At 43.9% G+C, this 15768-nt stretch overlaps 2 protein-coding genes across 10 annotated transcripts in view; one reads left to right on the top strand and one right to left on the bottom strand.

Moving 5' to 3' along the window:
• The first annotated feature begins 899 nt into the window (after positions 1-899).
• Positions 900-11443, top strand: CHDH (choline dehydrogenase). Its single transcript, XM_075287835.1, has 8 exons — positions 900-950; positions 2913-3672; positions 3757-3908; positions 4397-4526; positions 5626-5760; positions 8551-8693; positions 9927-10029; positions 10942-11443. The coding sequence occupies exons 2-8, from the start codon at positions 2931-2933 to the stop codon at positions 11358-11360; spliced, it is 1824 nt and encodes a 607-aa protein (XP_075143936.1). The 5' UTR covers positions 900-950; positions 2913-2930; the 3' UTR covers positions 11361-11443.
• Positions 11444-13302: 1859 nt separating this feature from the next.
• CACNA1D (calcium voltage-gated channel subunit alpha1 D) overlaps positions 13303-15768 on the bottom strand; it is a 252174-nt gene continuing 249708 nt past the window's right edge. For 7 of the 9 annotated variants that reach the window (XM_075287141.1, XM_075287143.1, XM_075287144.1 and 4 more), the window contains one exon: positions 13304-15040. In XM_075287141.1, the coding sequence (XP_075143242.1) occupies positions 14744-15040 (297 nt within the window). In that variant the 3' untranslated portion in view covers positions 13304-14743. Of the gene's footprint in view, positions 15041-15768 lie in introns of all 9 variants that reach the window. The other 2 variants (XM_075287149.1, XM_075287147.1) reach the window with 2 other exon arrangements.

The raw sequence follows: 15768 nt of genomic DNA, 5'->3' as shown, positions 1-15768 counted from the left end.
TTTTAAGTATAAACTTACGGTAGTTCTGGGAGGTTTTAAAAGGGAGACAGTGAAGGTGTCCCCGATAGTGGTGAATAACATCGCAATTCCCCCGATTGATATGCAAACTAGACTCTGTAAAGTCAGGCAGGAGCAGGCAAGGGGTGGGATCCTGAGCTCTGAACATGCCTGCCTCTGATTGGGGCCAAGTCACGCCCCCTTGCCTGCTCCTACCTGACACCACCCACTTGACATTAGGGAGTCTAGTTAGCACATCAGACACCAAAACTAACTGCACTAATAGCTCAGGAACAGTGGGGGCTAGAGCTAAAATTCCAACTGAGCTGGAATCCGTGAAGGGGTGGCTGATAAAGGATGTAAAGAGCTTAAGGTGGTGAAAGGTCCTAAATAAGGATTCTATTTAACAACTATGCTATGTTTTGGTAGAACTTTTTGGCCCTTTTTGCACACCATTGTTCAGGTTAGTCTGGTGTGCCACGTTTTATACATATGCCCAATCTTTATTGGAACTAGAAGTTGGGGAAGTCTCCCCTTTTTCCAGGAGCCTCTAACTTTTTGGGAGACTTGGTGAGGCTTATCAAGACCTGCTCCAAAAACATGCACATCAGTCTTTGATAGCGGGTGTCAGGAATATTATATATGTATTTGCACATGCCCCACGTTCTTCTATATGTACCTGTATGCTATCCTATATGTGTAGTGTCAGGTGACCTCCCTCAGGCTGATATGACGTGAAGTTCTTACTGAGATGTTCCTGGTTTATCATCATGGACTGTTCCGCTTTAAGAGTCTCCCTCCCCTCCCCCGCTGTGTTGCATACTGTATTAGAATTTTTGCTGGCACACAATGTGCAGGGAGTTTTAGTGTTTCCAAATATTCACTGCTTACATGGCCCGGCACTGGAAACGTGAACTCTGAGCCGTGTCTAGTTGTGAGACAATCCTCGGAAGGTAAGTGACGACGACTCCAAAATAGCTTCTAGTATCTTCTAGAGTATGTATAGGCGGAGAACTCCCTGTCCTTACATGACCCCTCTAATATAATACTCTGTGCAAATACTGACATGTTCCCAGTAGTGCGTTATATAATCCTAATAACACACAGTTGTCAACTCCATCCAGATATTGTGTAGGAGTCGGAAAAAGTGTATAAAGCAGAGGAGAAAAACTGATGTAGCAGAGCTGAATTTGTCATTTTCAAGCTATAGTTCACACTCCTTGCCTGATGTGTAGGTGTGCAGCAATGAAGCAATAGCTTGCTTTGTCGTTGACACAAACCATATCGCATCCCTTTAACATCTGCCTGATATGTGTAATGGAAATTGTATCAGAAGGGGCAATGAATGCTTGTACAAATGATCATATAACCCCTCTTCCCCAAAAAACTAAATCTGATTATTGTAACGTATGAATGCAGGTAAGTGAGCGTCACATTGGCACAAATTATCTGCCAGTGTGAAATGGCCCCTGAGAAATAACAAAAAGAGGAGCGAGTGCAGAGACTCCGGTGGGGCCCAACAGATAAGGGAACCTCTTCCATTCAGACGTAAGGACTACATACCCTGTGCATTATCCCTGAACTGTGACATCACTACGAGCATTGTCTGTGCTGTGGTTATGTGACATCATTATATTCATTATCCTTATACTGTGACATCACTATGAGCATAGTCCCTATACTGTGGTTCTGTGACATCACTTTGTGTATTATCCCTGTACTGTGACATCACTGGGCTTGTTATCCCTCTACTGTGACATCACTGGGTGTATTATCCCTGTACTTTGATGTCAGTGTGCATTCTATCCCTGTCCTGTGACATCACTGTGCTTGATATTCCTGTACTGTGATGTCACTGTTTATAATCCCTGTACTGTGATGTCACTGTGCCTGTTATCCCTACACTGTGACATCATTGTGCTTGTTATCCCTGTACTGTGACATCACTGTGCCTGTTATCCCTGTACGGTGACATCACTGTGCTTTTTAACCCTCTATTGTGACATCACTGTGTGTATTATCCCTGTACTGTGACATCACTGTGTATTATCTCTGTACTGTGACATCACTGTGTGTATTATCCCTATACTGTGACATCATGGTGCCTGTTATCCCTGTTCTGTGACTTCACTTTGAGTATTAGACACATCAATATACTTGAAATGTTCTCATGTTCTTAACTTGCTGCCGATGATGATGATGATGGTGGTGGTGGAAGGGCCCCACAGTTACCTTTTATGCCCCTGTTTATAAAAGCAGTCCTGTATAAAGCAGTGATGAGACAAAGGGCTTACATTACCATTACAGTACTACAGATAAGTGCCATGAGTGTGCACAAGAGCTTACAATCTGACAGCTGCCTCGTTCTAGTTATATAATTATTTTCATAAATTTCTTTTTATGTCAACAACCCAATTGCTGGAATAACTAAGGTCATAAACGTAAATGATTGGACTATGGATATTCATTTTATAACTAACAAACCCTTTGGTATAACCGTGCGGTACATCCTGCAGGGGGAATAGGGCAAGGTCCTGGAGGGCGTTAGAAGGGTCACAGTATAAAGCTATGCAAATATTTTTGTGTAATGCAAATGTCATGATCCGTAGTAGAGGAACTTGTACCATCCGAGGATCAAGGATTCAAGGTAAGTGCTACTGGCTAGTTCAAGTGTAGCCTCGCTCTTACTATATCTCCCTGATACACAAACCCTATATAATCTGCACTCAGAAATCCTTCAGGTCTTCGATTCCGGTGTGAGTGGATGTGTCACTAGGTTATCGGCTGTATTTCACACTGTATGCAAGGAATTAAGACCCCCAGCGATCGTACATTTATCTCTCTGCTTATTATCCGACCACTTTTATAATATAACATATACATTTATATTAAGTCTTAATTTTATTATTATTTAGTAACTAAAACCCAAGAGAATGGCTCAGATGTTTAAGCTTCTTAAAGCGACCTCCCGACATTCATCCATCACAAGACACCCACAAGATTTACGCAAGGCAAGACATTTGGTTGGGCTGAGATCACATCTATCAAATATCAGTCTGTTCTCCACCCACCAAGCAGGCGATGTGGACTCATTCAGTTATATTATAGTCGGGGCTGGTTCTGCCGGGTGTGTGTTAGCCAATCGGCTGTCAGAGAGCCAAGATGAGACGGTGCTGGTATTGGAAGCGGGACCAAAGGATCTCATGTTTGGCTGCAAGAGATTGTCATGGAAGATCCACATGCCGGCCGCCCTGATGTACAACCTATGTGATGACAAATACAACTGGTATTATCATACTGTGCCACAAAGACACATGGACAACAGGATTATGTACTGGCCTAGAGGCAGAGTTTGGGGTGGTTCGTCGTCTTTGAATGCCATGGTGTATATTCGGGGACACGCTGAAGACTACAACCGATGGCATGCCGAAGGTGCCACTGGATGGGATTATAGTCATTGTCTGCCATATTTTAAGAAAGCTCAGACTCATGAACTAGGACCTGATCTGTATCGAGGAGGTAGTGGTCCTCTACATGTCTCAAGAGGGAAGACAAATCATGTCCTTCATCAGGCTTTCATTAAAGCTGCCCAGCAAGCCGGATACCCATTCACTGAGGACATGAATGGCTACCAGCAAGAAGGTGTGGGATGGATGGACATGACTATAAACAAAGGTAAGAACTTACACCAAGACATCACTGCTATGTGTGGCCTGCATGGCCTGTAGACCTTCATGACCAACTTCTCCTCTTGTTGAGGTCAGAGATGGAGCTCGGCTAGTGCCTATCTACGTCCAGCGATGGATCGCAAGAATGTGTCTGTCCATGAGAAGACCCTGGTCACTAAGATACTATTCCAAGGGCAGAGAGCGGCGGGCGTGGAGTATGTTCAAAATGGACAAAAGAAGAAGGTAAACTTATTGTATTGGTGAACTCGATGGTGGTGAGGACCTCGTAATAATATGCTATTTATTTGGTATGTTTTAACAAATTTTTGTCCTCTCCGGTATCTTATCTTGTTAGATTTCTCCCTGTGTCAGTAGGCCGAGCAGTGTGACTTAGAGCATAGGCACTGGGTAGCTCAGGTCTGGGGTGTCAGTAATCCTATATTAGGCAGATTAGGGATTTGGCTCATGAATTAACCATTTTATCAGTAAACTCAAAAAGTTATTACAGAACTTCCCTGATTTGCAAGCAGAAGTCATCCGAAAGTACAGCCGGGCAGTCGGGGAGGGCAGAATTTCATGTACGACTTACCTGTCATGTTACGTGTTGTCAGATACTTTATCCTTCTCCGACCAAAGTCATGGAGAACCTCATAGAGTAATAAGATGCTGATAAATGTACAAATGAGTTCTTGATCTTGGATAGTAACCTTGTGGCTTCCTTGACTCTCTAGGCATTTGCCAGCAGAGAAGTGATCCTGAGCGGCGGGGCAATAAACTCTCCACAACTTCTCATGTTGTCTGGGATTGGAAATGCCGCAGACCTCAAACAACTAGGAATCCCGGTGATCGCTCATCTGCCAGGTTTGTCTTACCATAGTTCAGTGTCATAGTGGGGTATAGCGCCTCCTGGGGGCCTCCTGTACTGCTACATGCAAATATTATCCAACACCCATACGTAAAGCTCTGAAATTGTCCCGATAGTATCCTGCTGCCTAGTCCTTGCCTCTTATTGTATCTGTCCTGGGGTCCTGCCCATACCTTCTGCCTGGCTCTTGCCATGACTAGGACCCTCAACGCTGCATGAGGACTGTTTATAGGATTCCCCTTTAGTGTGATTGAGAAGGCAGGGAGGGACAATGTCCGCCCCAAAAGACCCCGGCTAGAGATCATCAGTCACCCAATGTATCTATAGAATAGTCAGAGTAGTTTGTTAAATGTATCCTGTTTATTATATGGCTCCTTGAGATGCTGTACTCTGCCTATCTATATGTAGTATCTGTATATAGTATATGTATATAGTACTGTGCTGTGCACTACTTGTGCAGGGGGTGGGGGACACAGCTTTTCTGGCAGACAAGGCATAAAAAGTCACAATTTTTTTTTCTGCCAAACCATATAAAAACTTTAGGACTTTTAAAATCTGCGCAGCCTTCGCCACTTTATTGTAAAGAGACTGTGATGAAGGTGGGCAAGGCCATCACCCCCACCAGATCTACCATCATTTATACCAGAAAACCGGCGTACATGATTAGGAGGATGTAACATTCCCCCAGGTGCACGGCCAGAGCGGACAGTGTGCCTGATTTATTAGGAGACGGCACCTCGTCCTCTATCGGGCGCGCCTTCCTCCTCCTCTGGGGCTATAACTACACCCCAATGTATTTAACACTTCAGTATTTTCCAAGGTTTCTTAGTCTGCAGGTGACACTAATGATCCTGGTTATAGCTTTCATCTAATCTGGTTCCCTCAGACCCTGCTTATATGGTCATACAGGAGATGAGCGGCACAAGAAGCATTTGGCAGCCACCTATCCCCCCTCTTATTACAGTGAGCAGATCCAAGAATAACCCATAATATCCTATCTGAACAGGAGCCAGAGTAGGTTCTACAGGAAACCATCAGTGAAGCGACTGTAATAATCTTTGATAGTGACCTAGTAATTTCTTCTTCTTATTGAAGGAGTGGGGCAGAATCTTCAGGATCACCTTGAGGTTTATGTCCAGCAGACGTGCACCAAGCCTGTGACATTATACAGAGCTCAGAAGCCGCTCATGATGCTGAAGATCGGCGTGGAGTGGATGCTGAAGTTTACCGGTGAGTATGTGGTATATACAAGTACTGCGTAGCCTTCATCACAGGGGAGTATGTGGTATATACAGGTATACTGCGTAGCCTTCATTATAGGGGAGTATGTGGCATATACAGGTATACTGCGTAGCCTTCATTACAGGGGAGTATGTGGTATATACAGGTATACTGCGTAGCCTTCATTACAGGTCAGTATGTGGTATATACATGTATACTGCGTAGCCTTCATCACAGGGGAGTATGTGGTATATACAGGTATACTACGTAGCCTTCATCACAGGGGAGTATGTGGTGTATACAGATATACTACGTATCCTTCATCACAGGGGAGTATGTGGTATATACAGATATACTACGTAGCCTTCATCACAGGGGAGTATGTGGTATATACAGATATACTACGTATCCTTCATCACAGGGGAGTATGTGGTATATACAGGTATACTGCGTAGCCTTCATTACAGGGGAGTATGTGGTATATACAGGTATACTGCATAGCCTTCATTACAGGGGAGTATGTGGTATATACAGGTATACTGCGTAGCCTTCATCACAGGGGAGTATGTGGTATATACAGGTATACTGCGTAGCCTTAATCACAGGGGAGTATGTGGTATATACAGGTATACTGCCTATCCTTCATTACAGGGGAGTATGTGGTATATACAGATATACTACGTAGCCTTCATTACAGGGGAGTATGTGGTATATACAGGTATACTGCGTAGCCTTCATCACAGGGGAGTATGTGGTATATACAGGTATACTGCGTAGCCTTCATTACAGGGGAGTATGTGGTATATACAGATATACTACGTAGCCTTCATTACAGGGGAGTATGTGGTATATACAGGTATACTGCGTAGCCTTCATCACAGGGGAGTATGTGGTATATACAGGTATACTGCGTAGCCTTCATCACAGGGGAGTATGTGGTATATACAGGTATACTGCCTATCCTTCATCACAGGGGAGTATGTGGTATATACAGGTATACTATGTAGCCTTCATTACAGGGGAGTATGTGGTATATACAGGTATATTGCGTAGCCTTCATCACAGGGGAGTATGTGGTATATACAGGTATACTGCATAGCCTTCATTACAGGGGAGTATGTGGTATATACAGATATACTACGTAGCCTTCATTACAGGGGAGTATGTGGTATATACAGGTATACTGCCTATCCTTCATTACAGGGGAGTATGTGGTATATACAGATATACTGCATAGCCTTCATCACAGGGGAGTATGTGGTATATACAGGTATACTGCCTATCCTTCATTACAGGGGAGTATGTGGTATATACAGATATACTGCATAGCCTTCATCACAGGGGAGTATGTGGTATATACAGGTATACTGCCTATCCTTCATTACAGGGGAGTATGTGGTATATACAGATATACTGCATAGCCTTCATCACAGGGGAGTATGTGGTATATACAGGTATACTGCCTATCCTTCATTACAGGGGAGTATGTGGTATATACAGATATACTACGTAGCCTTCATTACAGGGGAGTATGTGGTATATACAGGTATACTGCGTAGCCTTCATCACAGGGGAGTATGTGGTATATACAGGTATACTGCGTAGCCTTCATCACAGGGGAGTATGTGGTATATACAGGTATACTGCCTATCCTTCATCACAGGGGAGTATGTGGTATATACAGGTATACTATGTAGCCTTCATTACAGGGGAGTATGTGGTATATACAGGTATATTGCGTAGCCTTCATCACAGGGGAGTATGTGGTATATACAGGTATACTGCATAGCCTTCATTATAGGGGAGTATGTGGTATATACAGGTATACTGCCTATCCTTCATTAAAGGTCAGTATGTGGTATATACAGGTATACTGCGTAGCCTTCATCACAGGGGAGTATGTGGTATATACAGGTATACTGCATAGCCTTCATTATAGGGGAGTATGTGGTATATACAGGTATACTGCCTATCCTTCATTAAAGGTCAGTATGTGGTATATACAGGTATACTGCCTATCTTTCATCACAGGGGAGTATGTGGTATATACAGGTATACTGCCTATCCTTCATTACAGGGGAGTATGTGGTATATACAGGTATATTGCGTAGCCTTCATCACAGGGGAGTATGTGGTATATACAGGTATACTGTGTAACCTTCATTACAGGGGAGTATGTGGTATATACAGGTATACTGCGTAGCCTTCATCACAGGGGAGTATGTGGTATATACAGGTATACTGCCTATCCTTCATTACAGGGGAGTATGTGGTATATACAGATATACTGCATAGCCTTCATCACAGGGGAGTATGTGGTATATACAGGTGTACTGTGTAACCTTCGTTACAGGTCAGTATGTGGTATATACAGGTATACTGTGTAGCCTTCATTATAGGGGAGTATGTGGTATATACAGGTATACTGTGTAGCCATCATTACAGGTCGGTATGTGGTATATACAGGTATACTGGGTAGCCTTCATTACAGGTCGGTATGTGGTATATACAGGTATACTGCGTAGCCTTCATGTTACGTATTCTACATTGGCACAGCTGGTGGTAAATCTTAGTCACTGAGGTCATTGGACACTACAGCGGGCAGAGAATAGACTTTGTGTTTTATGGCCGGTTATATTAGTTCTTATTGCTTTCCTATAATGATGGGATTTCCGGCCAGCCCTCTACTTGGATCAGTCAGTGCAGTAAATGGTTCTCTATATAAAGCAGGAACACTATGAAGTTATACAACTTGATACTAACCAGAACCTTCTCTCTTTTCTGTTCATCGTTCACCAGGTTATGGGGCTACAGCGCACCTGGAGTCCGGTGGATTCATCCGAAGTGCCCCCGGGGTCGAGCACCCCGATATCCAGTTCCACTTTCTCCCTTCTCAGGTCATAGATCATGGACGAGTGAGTCCAACGATAGAGGCCTATCAGGTGAGGACCCAGCGGGGTATGTTCTTATGGATGGACACGCTGTTCTATGTCCTCTATGATATGGATGTATAATCCATAGAAAGGATCTGTGTAGGCAGGGACCGAGGGGAATGGTCAGGGGCCCTGGTGGAAAAGTTCAGCCCCTCTAAGTTCTCCCCTGGCCACACAATATAGTTTGGTGGAGGAAATGCATTGGCCCGGGTCGGCTCAGCACCAACTAAGTCAAAGTCCTCCTGCATTCACCAAACCCCTAGAAGAACCGACTCAAACAGATGTTATACTTAAAAACCTGGTTTATCCCCCACCCCTCCCCCAGCATCTTTATAAGGTGACTGTGACAATTCCCAGGACTCTCTTACCCCATTGTCTGGATTATCTGTCAGCTGGCAGTTAAAGGGTGTTTCTGAGTTTTTGGGATTTGATTCCAGTTCAGTACAGAATTCCAGGCATCAGTCCAGTAAGTTGTTTTGCAAGAATTGTTAAAGGGAAACTGTACTACTTGTGGGGTCGGAGGGATGGGCACAGTATTGGCCATTGGATGGCACTTCAGGGGGGGGCGTTTAGTGGCCAGTAGGTTAATCTGTTTAATCCATTCTTGTAATCCAGAGACCGACTAGAACGGATTAAACAATTCCGAACTCGCCCTTACTATACATGTTCTCTGCCGCTATGGGACTGCAGGAGATTGCCAAACACTGATCCATAGAGATGAATAGAGCTGTAGTGTGTGGGACATACAGGAACCCCCATTCTCATGATCAGCGGGAATCCCTGCACTCTGCCCCCACCAATTAGTCTTTGCGGGGTAGGGGGTACATTGTATACACCGCTATCCCCCTTTTAACGCTGTGATATTAGAAAGAGTTAACCCCGACCAGGATTACAATGTATTTTCTGCTTGTCAGTATTTCTCAGCTGTGAATTATAATTCATGGCAGATGTCGGGAGCGGCGTCTTATAATGTGCCATTTACAGGGACACGAGCGGCAGCCAGGAGATGACAGTGACAAGATGATTGTTCGCAGGTAAATCTGGAGATAAGAAGGGAAACTTTATCTAAAGTAACTGTCAGGTTCTAAAAATGTCTGTAAATCCCTCCAGCTGTCACATCGGCACATCATACAGCGCTGAGGGATGGGGTCTGTACGGAGATGTAGGATGGCGGCATTAAATGTGCTTTTTAACCCATTGTGACCTGGTTCTCATATATGTTCTACATATTGTGTATGATAGGTTCATGTCGGAACCATGAGAGGAACAAGCGTTGGGTGGCTAAAACTTCAGAGCGCTGACCCCAGTGTCCACCCGTTCATCAACCCAAATTATCTGTCAACGGGTGAGTAAAAATCATTCATCTTGTAAAAAAAAAAAAAATATATAGATGGCGAGGGTTAAAGGGCATACAACTAGGTTATTAAATGGGATGGAAGGTCTGACTTATATAAGAGGTGAAAAAAATATACCCTGTAAATGTTTATGGCTGGCCTGTATCCCAAGGATAGGTAATCAATATCAGATCAGTAGGGTCGGGCACCTGACAACCTCATGCATCACCAGCAACTCTGTTCTGCCAACAGCAGATGGCGCCGTTCTCTGTGTAGTGGCTGAACGGCAATTTAGCTCCTATTTAGGTAATCTGCAGTACCATGTCTGACAACTACACAGATAACAGTGCTCTCTGCTACCTGCTCCATTATCTGTATATCATCTGCTCACAACAAACCCCACTAATCTGATATTTTGTTTTTTTAAACCTTTGCAAGGTAGTCTTGGAAATAGATTCATAATCTGCTATTGCTGATGTCTGTGTCCCGTCTCTGCACAACACTTCAGAGCTAGTACTAAATAGACCTTAGACTGTGAGGATGATGTCCGTAAAGGTCCTGGAAGGACCTTGTAAAGCCGCACTAACTGGGCAAGGTAATAGTGGTGTGGTGACATGACACAGATGAAGGGAGGGGACTGTGGGCAGTATATGAGAGGGGGCTATAGGGAACAGGTTATGGGTGATAGGACACTGGGGCACATTTATTAGGCCTTCTATGTCAGTTTTCTGGTGTACAAAGCATAAAGAGTTGTAATTTGTTTTGCACAAATAACTGTGACCTTGTATTTTTGCACTGCTCCTGCCCCTTCCCTGAGAAGGTGTGATGCAGCAGGTGGCGCCATTGAGCCTACCAGATTTATTATTTATGCCTGAAATCTGACGTAAATGATGCATTATATTACGGATTTTATACCCTGACAGATAAAGACATAGTAGATTTCCGCCAGTGCATTAAACTGTCAAGAGAGATCTTTGCCCAGAAAGCATTTGATGAATTCCGGGGACCTGAGATCCTACCTGGTCCGAATGTTCAGACGGACAAAGAAATTGACGCCTTCATCAGGCAGAAATCAGACACCGCATACCACCCCTCCTGCACCTGCAAAATGGGACAGCCGACTGACCCCACAGCTGTTGTTGACCCTGACACAAAGGTTATAGGGGTGGAAAATTTAAGGGTTGTTGATGCTTCCATCATGCCAAGCATTGTAAGTGGCAATTTAAATGCCCCTACGATCATGTTGGCGGAGAAGGCCGCGGATATCATCAAAGGCGTCCCATCACTTGAAGACAAAGATATCCCAGTGTACAAACCCAAAAGTCTTGAAACCCAACGATAAAACATTCCATGTATCATTTCATAATTACGTAAGTACGAGACTAAATCGCAACAACCTCTCATTGTGCCCATTCAGGAGACTGTCAAAATGTGTCCTTAAGTGCTTTATATTATGAATGCGCTGAACGCAACCCTAAGGAAACTTTAGAAGCTTAAGAGCGATCACTCTGCATCTGTAAATGACATGCATGAATACAGAGAGACATTCATTACTGGTCATTGTCTATATGATCATTGTAGTAATATACCGTATATAACCAGTGTACACTGGGTCCCTACATCATACAGATGTCCTTCTTTATTATCCTCTAGCCTGGACATGTCCTCATAGCTGTAGCACGGGATGACCAATTTTACAAAACAATATGGTGTTGCCAAAAAGTATCTAGTCTTTGTGTGTTTGTGTGGCCACCCAGTGGTTGTGTTGGGAGTTACATCTTGTTTCTTTTAGCATGTCACAATCTTGTATTGAATTGGTTTCATGAAAGATCAGAAGTCCTTAACCAAATTTAATCTAAGGTAAGAGCAGACACGCTTGTATCCTCAGGTAAGCCATCCTATTACAAATAGAGCCTAGTGGTTGACCCCAGGTCCTTCAGCTAAAGTCTTGCACCTAGTGTATTTGGATAGGGTCACGTCTGTGCCTGTGAACTTCTGCTGGGGGACCCGGAAGACAGAGAGCTGTGTAGTGTTGTAGTGAGGATGCAGGTCTTCTGGAATAACTCCACTATGAGATAGTTACTGTTGTAGATCAGAACACTTTATTCCATGCTCCATCATGGCTCCCTGTCTAACCACTCCTCCCCCTCAGCTCAGCTCCTCCTCCATTACTACCTCACTGTTGCTAGGCAGACAAAGCAGAATAAGTAAGCAGAACAGAACACACAGAACATACTTATAACAACATCACAAGCTGGACTGCTAAAACAGAGGTTACCTGCGCACACCATAGACTATAATGGGGTCCGCCTCTTTCAGTCCTCCATGCAGAAGCTTCAGCTATCTCTACCGCTCTATGGGAGTGCCAAAGACAGCCGAGCGCAGTCTCTGTTATCTCTAACACTCTCATAGAGAATGAATGCTGCTTCATCAGGACAGGAGAACCAGGACCCCTATTCTTAGGATTAGTAGGGGTCACAGCAGTCAGACCCTCACCCATAATAGTTATTCTCTATTATATCAATATGGGGTAACTTTAAAAGTTGGTACAACCCCTTTAATCTTGATCTTCTCATACATGATTTGTACCTATGGTAGTTCCATAAGTTGCGATCATGCAGGGCCTGGGGTGTAAATGTCTGTCTACGCCATATTTGGAGACCAGTACTATCAATGACGTGATCATGGGGCTTCATGTTACATCTGTTACTAGGCCCTATGCTATAGGCTTTAGGCGTTACCTCTGCTTCTCCCCGTCACAGTGACACACAACACACAAGTCCAGACAGCCGTAGAAAAGAGGTTTATTGATTCAGGCATGACCATGTATCCTCAGTGTGATGCCTCATTGTATCTGCACAAAATCATTGATAAAACATATGTTACCCAATGAATAATGACCTTGTCCCTTCCATTAGCTCCACTGCATTATTACTGCCAGCAATACATGGGTCATTGTCTTATTTTATTGGTTCAGTCCCATCTACACCCATATAGAATATCACAACCATCACTGCAGAGCAGCCAGGGAGGAAACCCAGCGCTAGTATGGCTGCTGCCCCTTACACTGCACCATATTCATATTCTGCAGAAAGAGCCATTCCATTATTATTCGCTGTATTCTGTACTAGCCTTGGGAAAGGCTGCAAATTGGAGATTTCTTATCATATGAATAGTGCATGTAACGGTGATACCAGTGCTGATAAAAAAAAAAGCCTCCCATTGATTTCAATGTGTTCTGTGTGGAAAATGGAACCCATTGAAGTCAATGAGGTTTTTTTTTTATCAGCGTCACTTTACTCCGTGTGAATGCCCCCTTAGTGTTCCCAATCGTCCTGACCTCAGCTACTTTGTTCCTACCCCCTGTGCAGCGGGTTGCCTGGGCCCACGCATTTTGTGGCCTACACTTAGAAATCATGTAGACAGGTTGCACCATTAAAACCTTACAATATTAGGCCTTTGCAAGGAACCTGTAGAGCAGGGTATGTATGTCCTTGGGCTAATACAGCGATATAAGTCGTGTATTTATCAGGGAATATGGCCGCCTCGTCCTGTTCTAGTCATCTCTGATCTCATATACTGGAATGTCTGATAATATTTGCTGTGTCGGGCACAAGCCCCTTCCTATACCGTGCTGCTTTGGAATACGACTGAATAAATGAGCGAATACTATGGAGACTAATGCGACCTTATAGAAGGTTTCAGACAAAATCGGCATTACAAAACGGATTCAGAATTTTTTTTGTTTTTTTGGAAATAAAAATTATTTTTGGTAAAAGTCTCGTTGCAGATTAAAAAGTTTCACAGCTCGACGTCACATGAAAAAACCCAAACTGAGTAACTTTAGCTCGCTCTAATAATTGCATATCTTATGCAGATCCCTTTATCATAATATTTGATTTGACATAAAATATTTTTCTTTTAAAAATTTCATCATAAATTTTGATTTGAAAATTCGGTGCCTATGAATATATTGTTCTAGATCTCTATGGAACAGGAAAAAAATAAAATAAATAATTGCGTTTTCTAATCTTTGTGGAGAACTACGTGAAATCAGAAACCAGGAGATATTGCTGCAGTTCAGTTTCCCGTAAAGGATTACAAAATATAGAACATCTCTTTACAAATACAAATGGTCGTATATTACAGGTCATTTACAGAGAAGCCATTGACTTGGTTCTGGGTGTCAGTGCATGGTTTGCAGCTATTCCAGTGTCATTTGCCCTTAAGGTGATAGTCAAAAAAAAGTTGACTATTGAAATGATATACTCTCTACGCAAAGGAAACGTTCCGTCCTCCAGGGGAGATCATCCTGTGCGGACCCATAGAGGACAGGGGAGACTGCAGAAGACGGAGGTGAGCAGAGATCTGATATGATGTGTATGGCTGAGAGTAATGGCGAGGGCTTCTGATTGTCATCACCATATATCACATATTTGCAGCACTGATTCAGGTGCAACATGCGGCATACTGTTCATATATAACACAATATGGTTTGACCGTGATCCGTCACCGCTCTGCCATGCAGTTCTCGAGCCATTGCGTTCGTATACACGTAGTCCACCAACAACAGAAGTGCCAGGAAGCTGCGGCCCCCTCTTACCCATCCATGGCTTGTTGCGTCTCCCACCGGTCAGTCCTCCTGTGTAGTGCCATGCGTCATGAATTGAGAGGCACTTTTTTATTTTTTTTGTTTTATAGAATCCTAAGTGTTTTTGTTAAATACTATAACGTTGTTATACAAATCATTTCATCTGCTAGATCTTCCTCATATTTACTGGGCTCAGGCTCCTCATCGCTGTACCCGGGGCCAAAGTCTTGAAGATCATAGTCTCTCCTGCTTAGGATGGGGAACATATCGCCCCCCGCTGTCCCGTTACGAATGCTGCCATTGAGGAGATTGCTGGCTGCGCTCTCCATCTCATCTATAGTCATGTCACAAGCGTCGGCAATTTCGTGTTTTGTGGCCGACACAAATTTAGGATCTCGGGCGTATCTTCCCAAACCCTCTGAGATTAGCACCTAGAAAACAGAGAGGAGAGGGTTACATGAGAGCAGAGGGGACGCACGATTGGCAGGCAGATGAGGAGAGACTGGAAAGTAAGCAGGACAGTTGGCCATAGTGGCCACATGGCAGGAAGGGAGGCCGCCGACCACCACTGCTGGACCGTCTTCTCCAATCACTACAGCCCAACTGAGGTCACGAGTAAATGATTTCTCCCCGAACAGTCTTAAAGTGCTAGTCCATATATATATATATATGCCACCTATCATTTGGCTTACTTTGCAGAAGAATTTTGAGGCAAAATTGTAGTACACATTATATGACCTTAAAGGGGTTCTCTGGACTTTAAAGGGATCCTATTATTAAAACTCAATTTGTTCTGCCTACCACATAGGAATAGCCTTAAGAAAGGCCATTCTTCTCCTACTGTTAGACGTCTTCTCACTCCCGCCATTCGGTATATAATCTGGTTTTCATCATTATGCAAATGAGTTTTCTCGCAGCACTGCAGGCGGGCCCCAGCACTCAAACAGCATTAGGTGCGTTATCCAATGCTGCGAGAGAACTCTCCAGAGCCGCCTCCGTCTTCTTCGTGTCTTCTTCCGGCGCAGACTTCAAACTTCTAGGCCTCGGGCAGCTGACTGCACATGCCTGCCGGCTAGTCGAAAACTGGCTGCTTACAACACTGTGTAAGTGGCCATTCTCTTGTGGCCGGCAGGCATGCACAATGAGCTTTGCCCTAGGC

The sequence above is a fragment of the Leptodactylus fuscus genome, chromosome 9 (genome assembly GCF_031893055.1).
Source record: "Leptodactylus fuscus isolate aLepFus1 chromosome 9, aLepFus1.hap2, whole genome shotgun sequence".
NCBI lineage: Eukaryota > Metazoa > Chordata > Amphibia > Anura > Leptodactylidae > Leptodactylus > Leptodactylus fuscus.
The sequence above is the reverse complement of the archived record's forward strand: the minus strand, read 5'-3'. Positions and strand labels throughout refer to the sequence as shown.

Coding starts and splice junctions, on each gene's coding strand:
- CHDH (XM_075287835.1), top strand. CDS start 2,931: ATGGCTCAGATGTTTAAGCTTCTTAAAGCGACCTCCCGACATTCATCC. Junction 3,673..3,756: donor GGACATGACTATAAACAAAG/GTAAGAACTTAC, acceptor CCTCTTGTTGAG/GTCAGAGATGGAGCTCGGCT. Junction 5,761..8,550: donor GTGGATGCTGAAGTTTACCG/GTGAGTATGTGG, acceptor ATCGTTCACCAG/GTTATGGGGCTACAGCGCAC.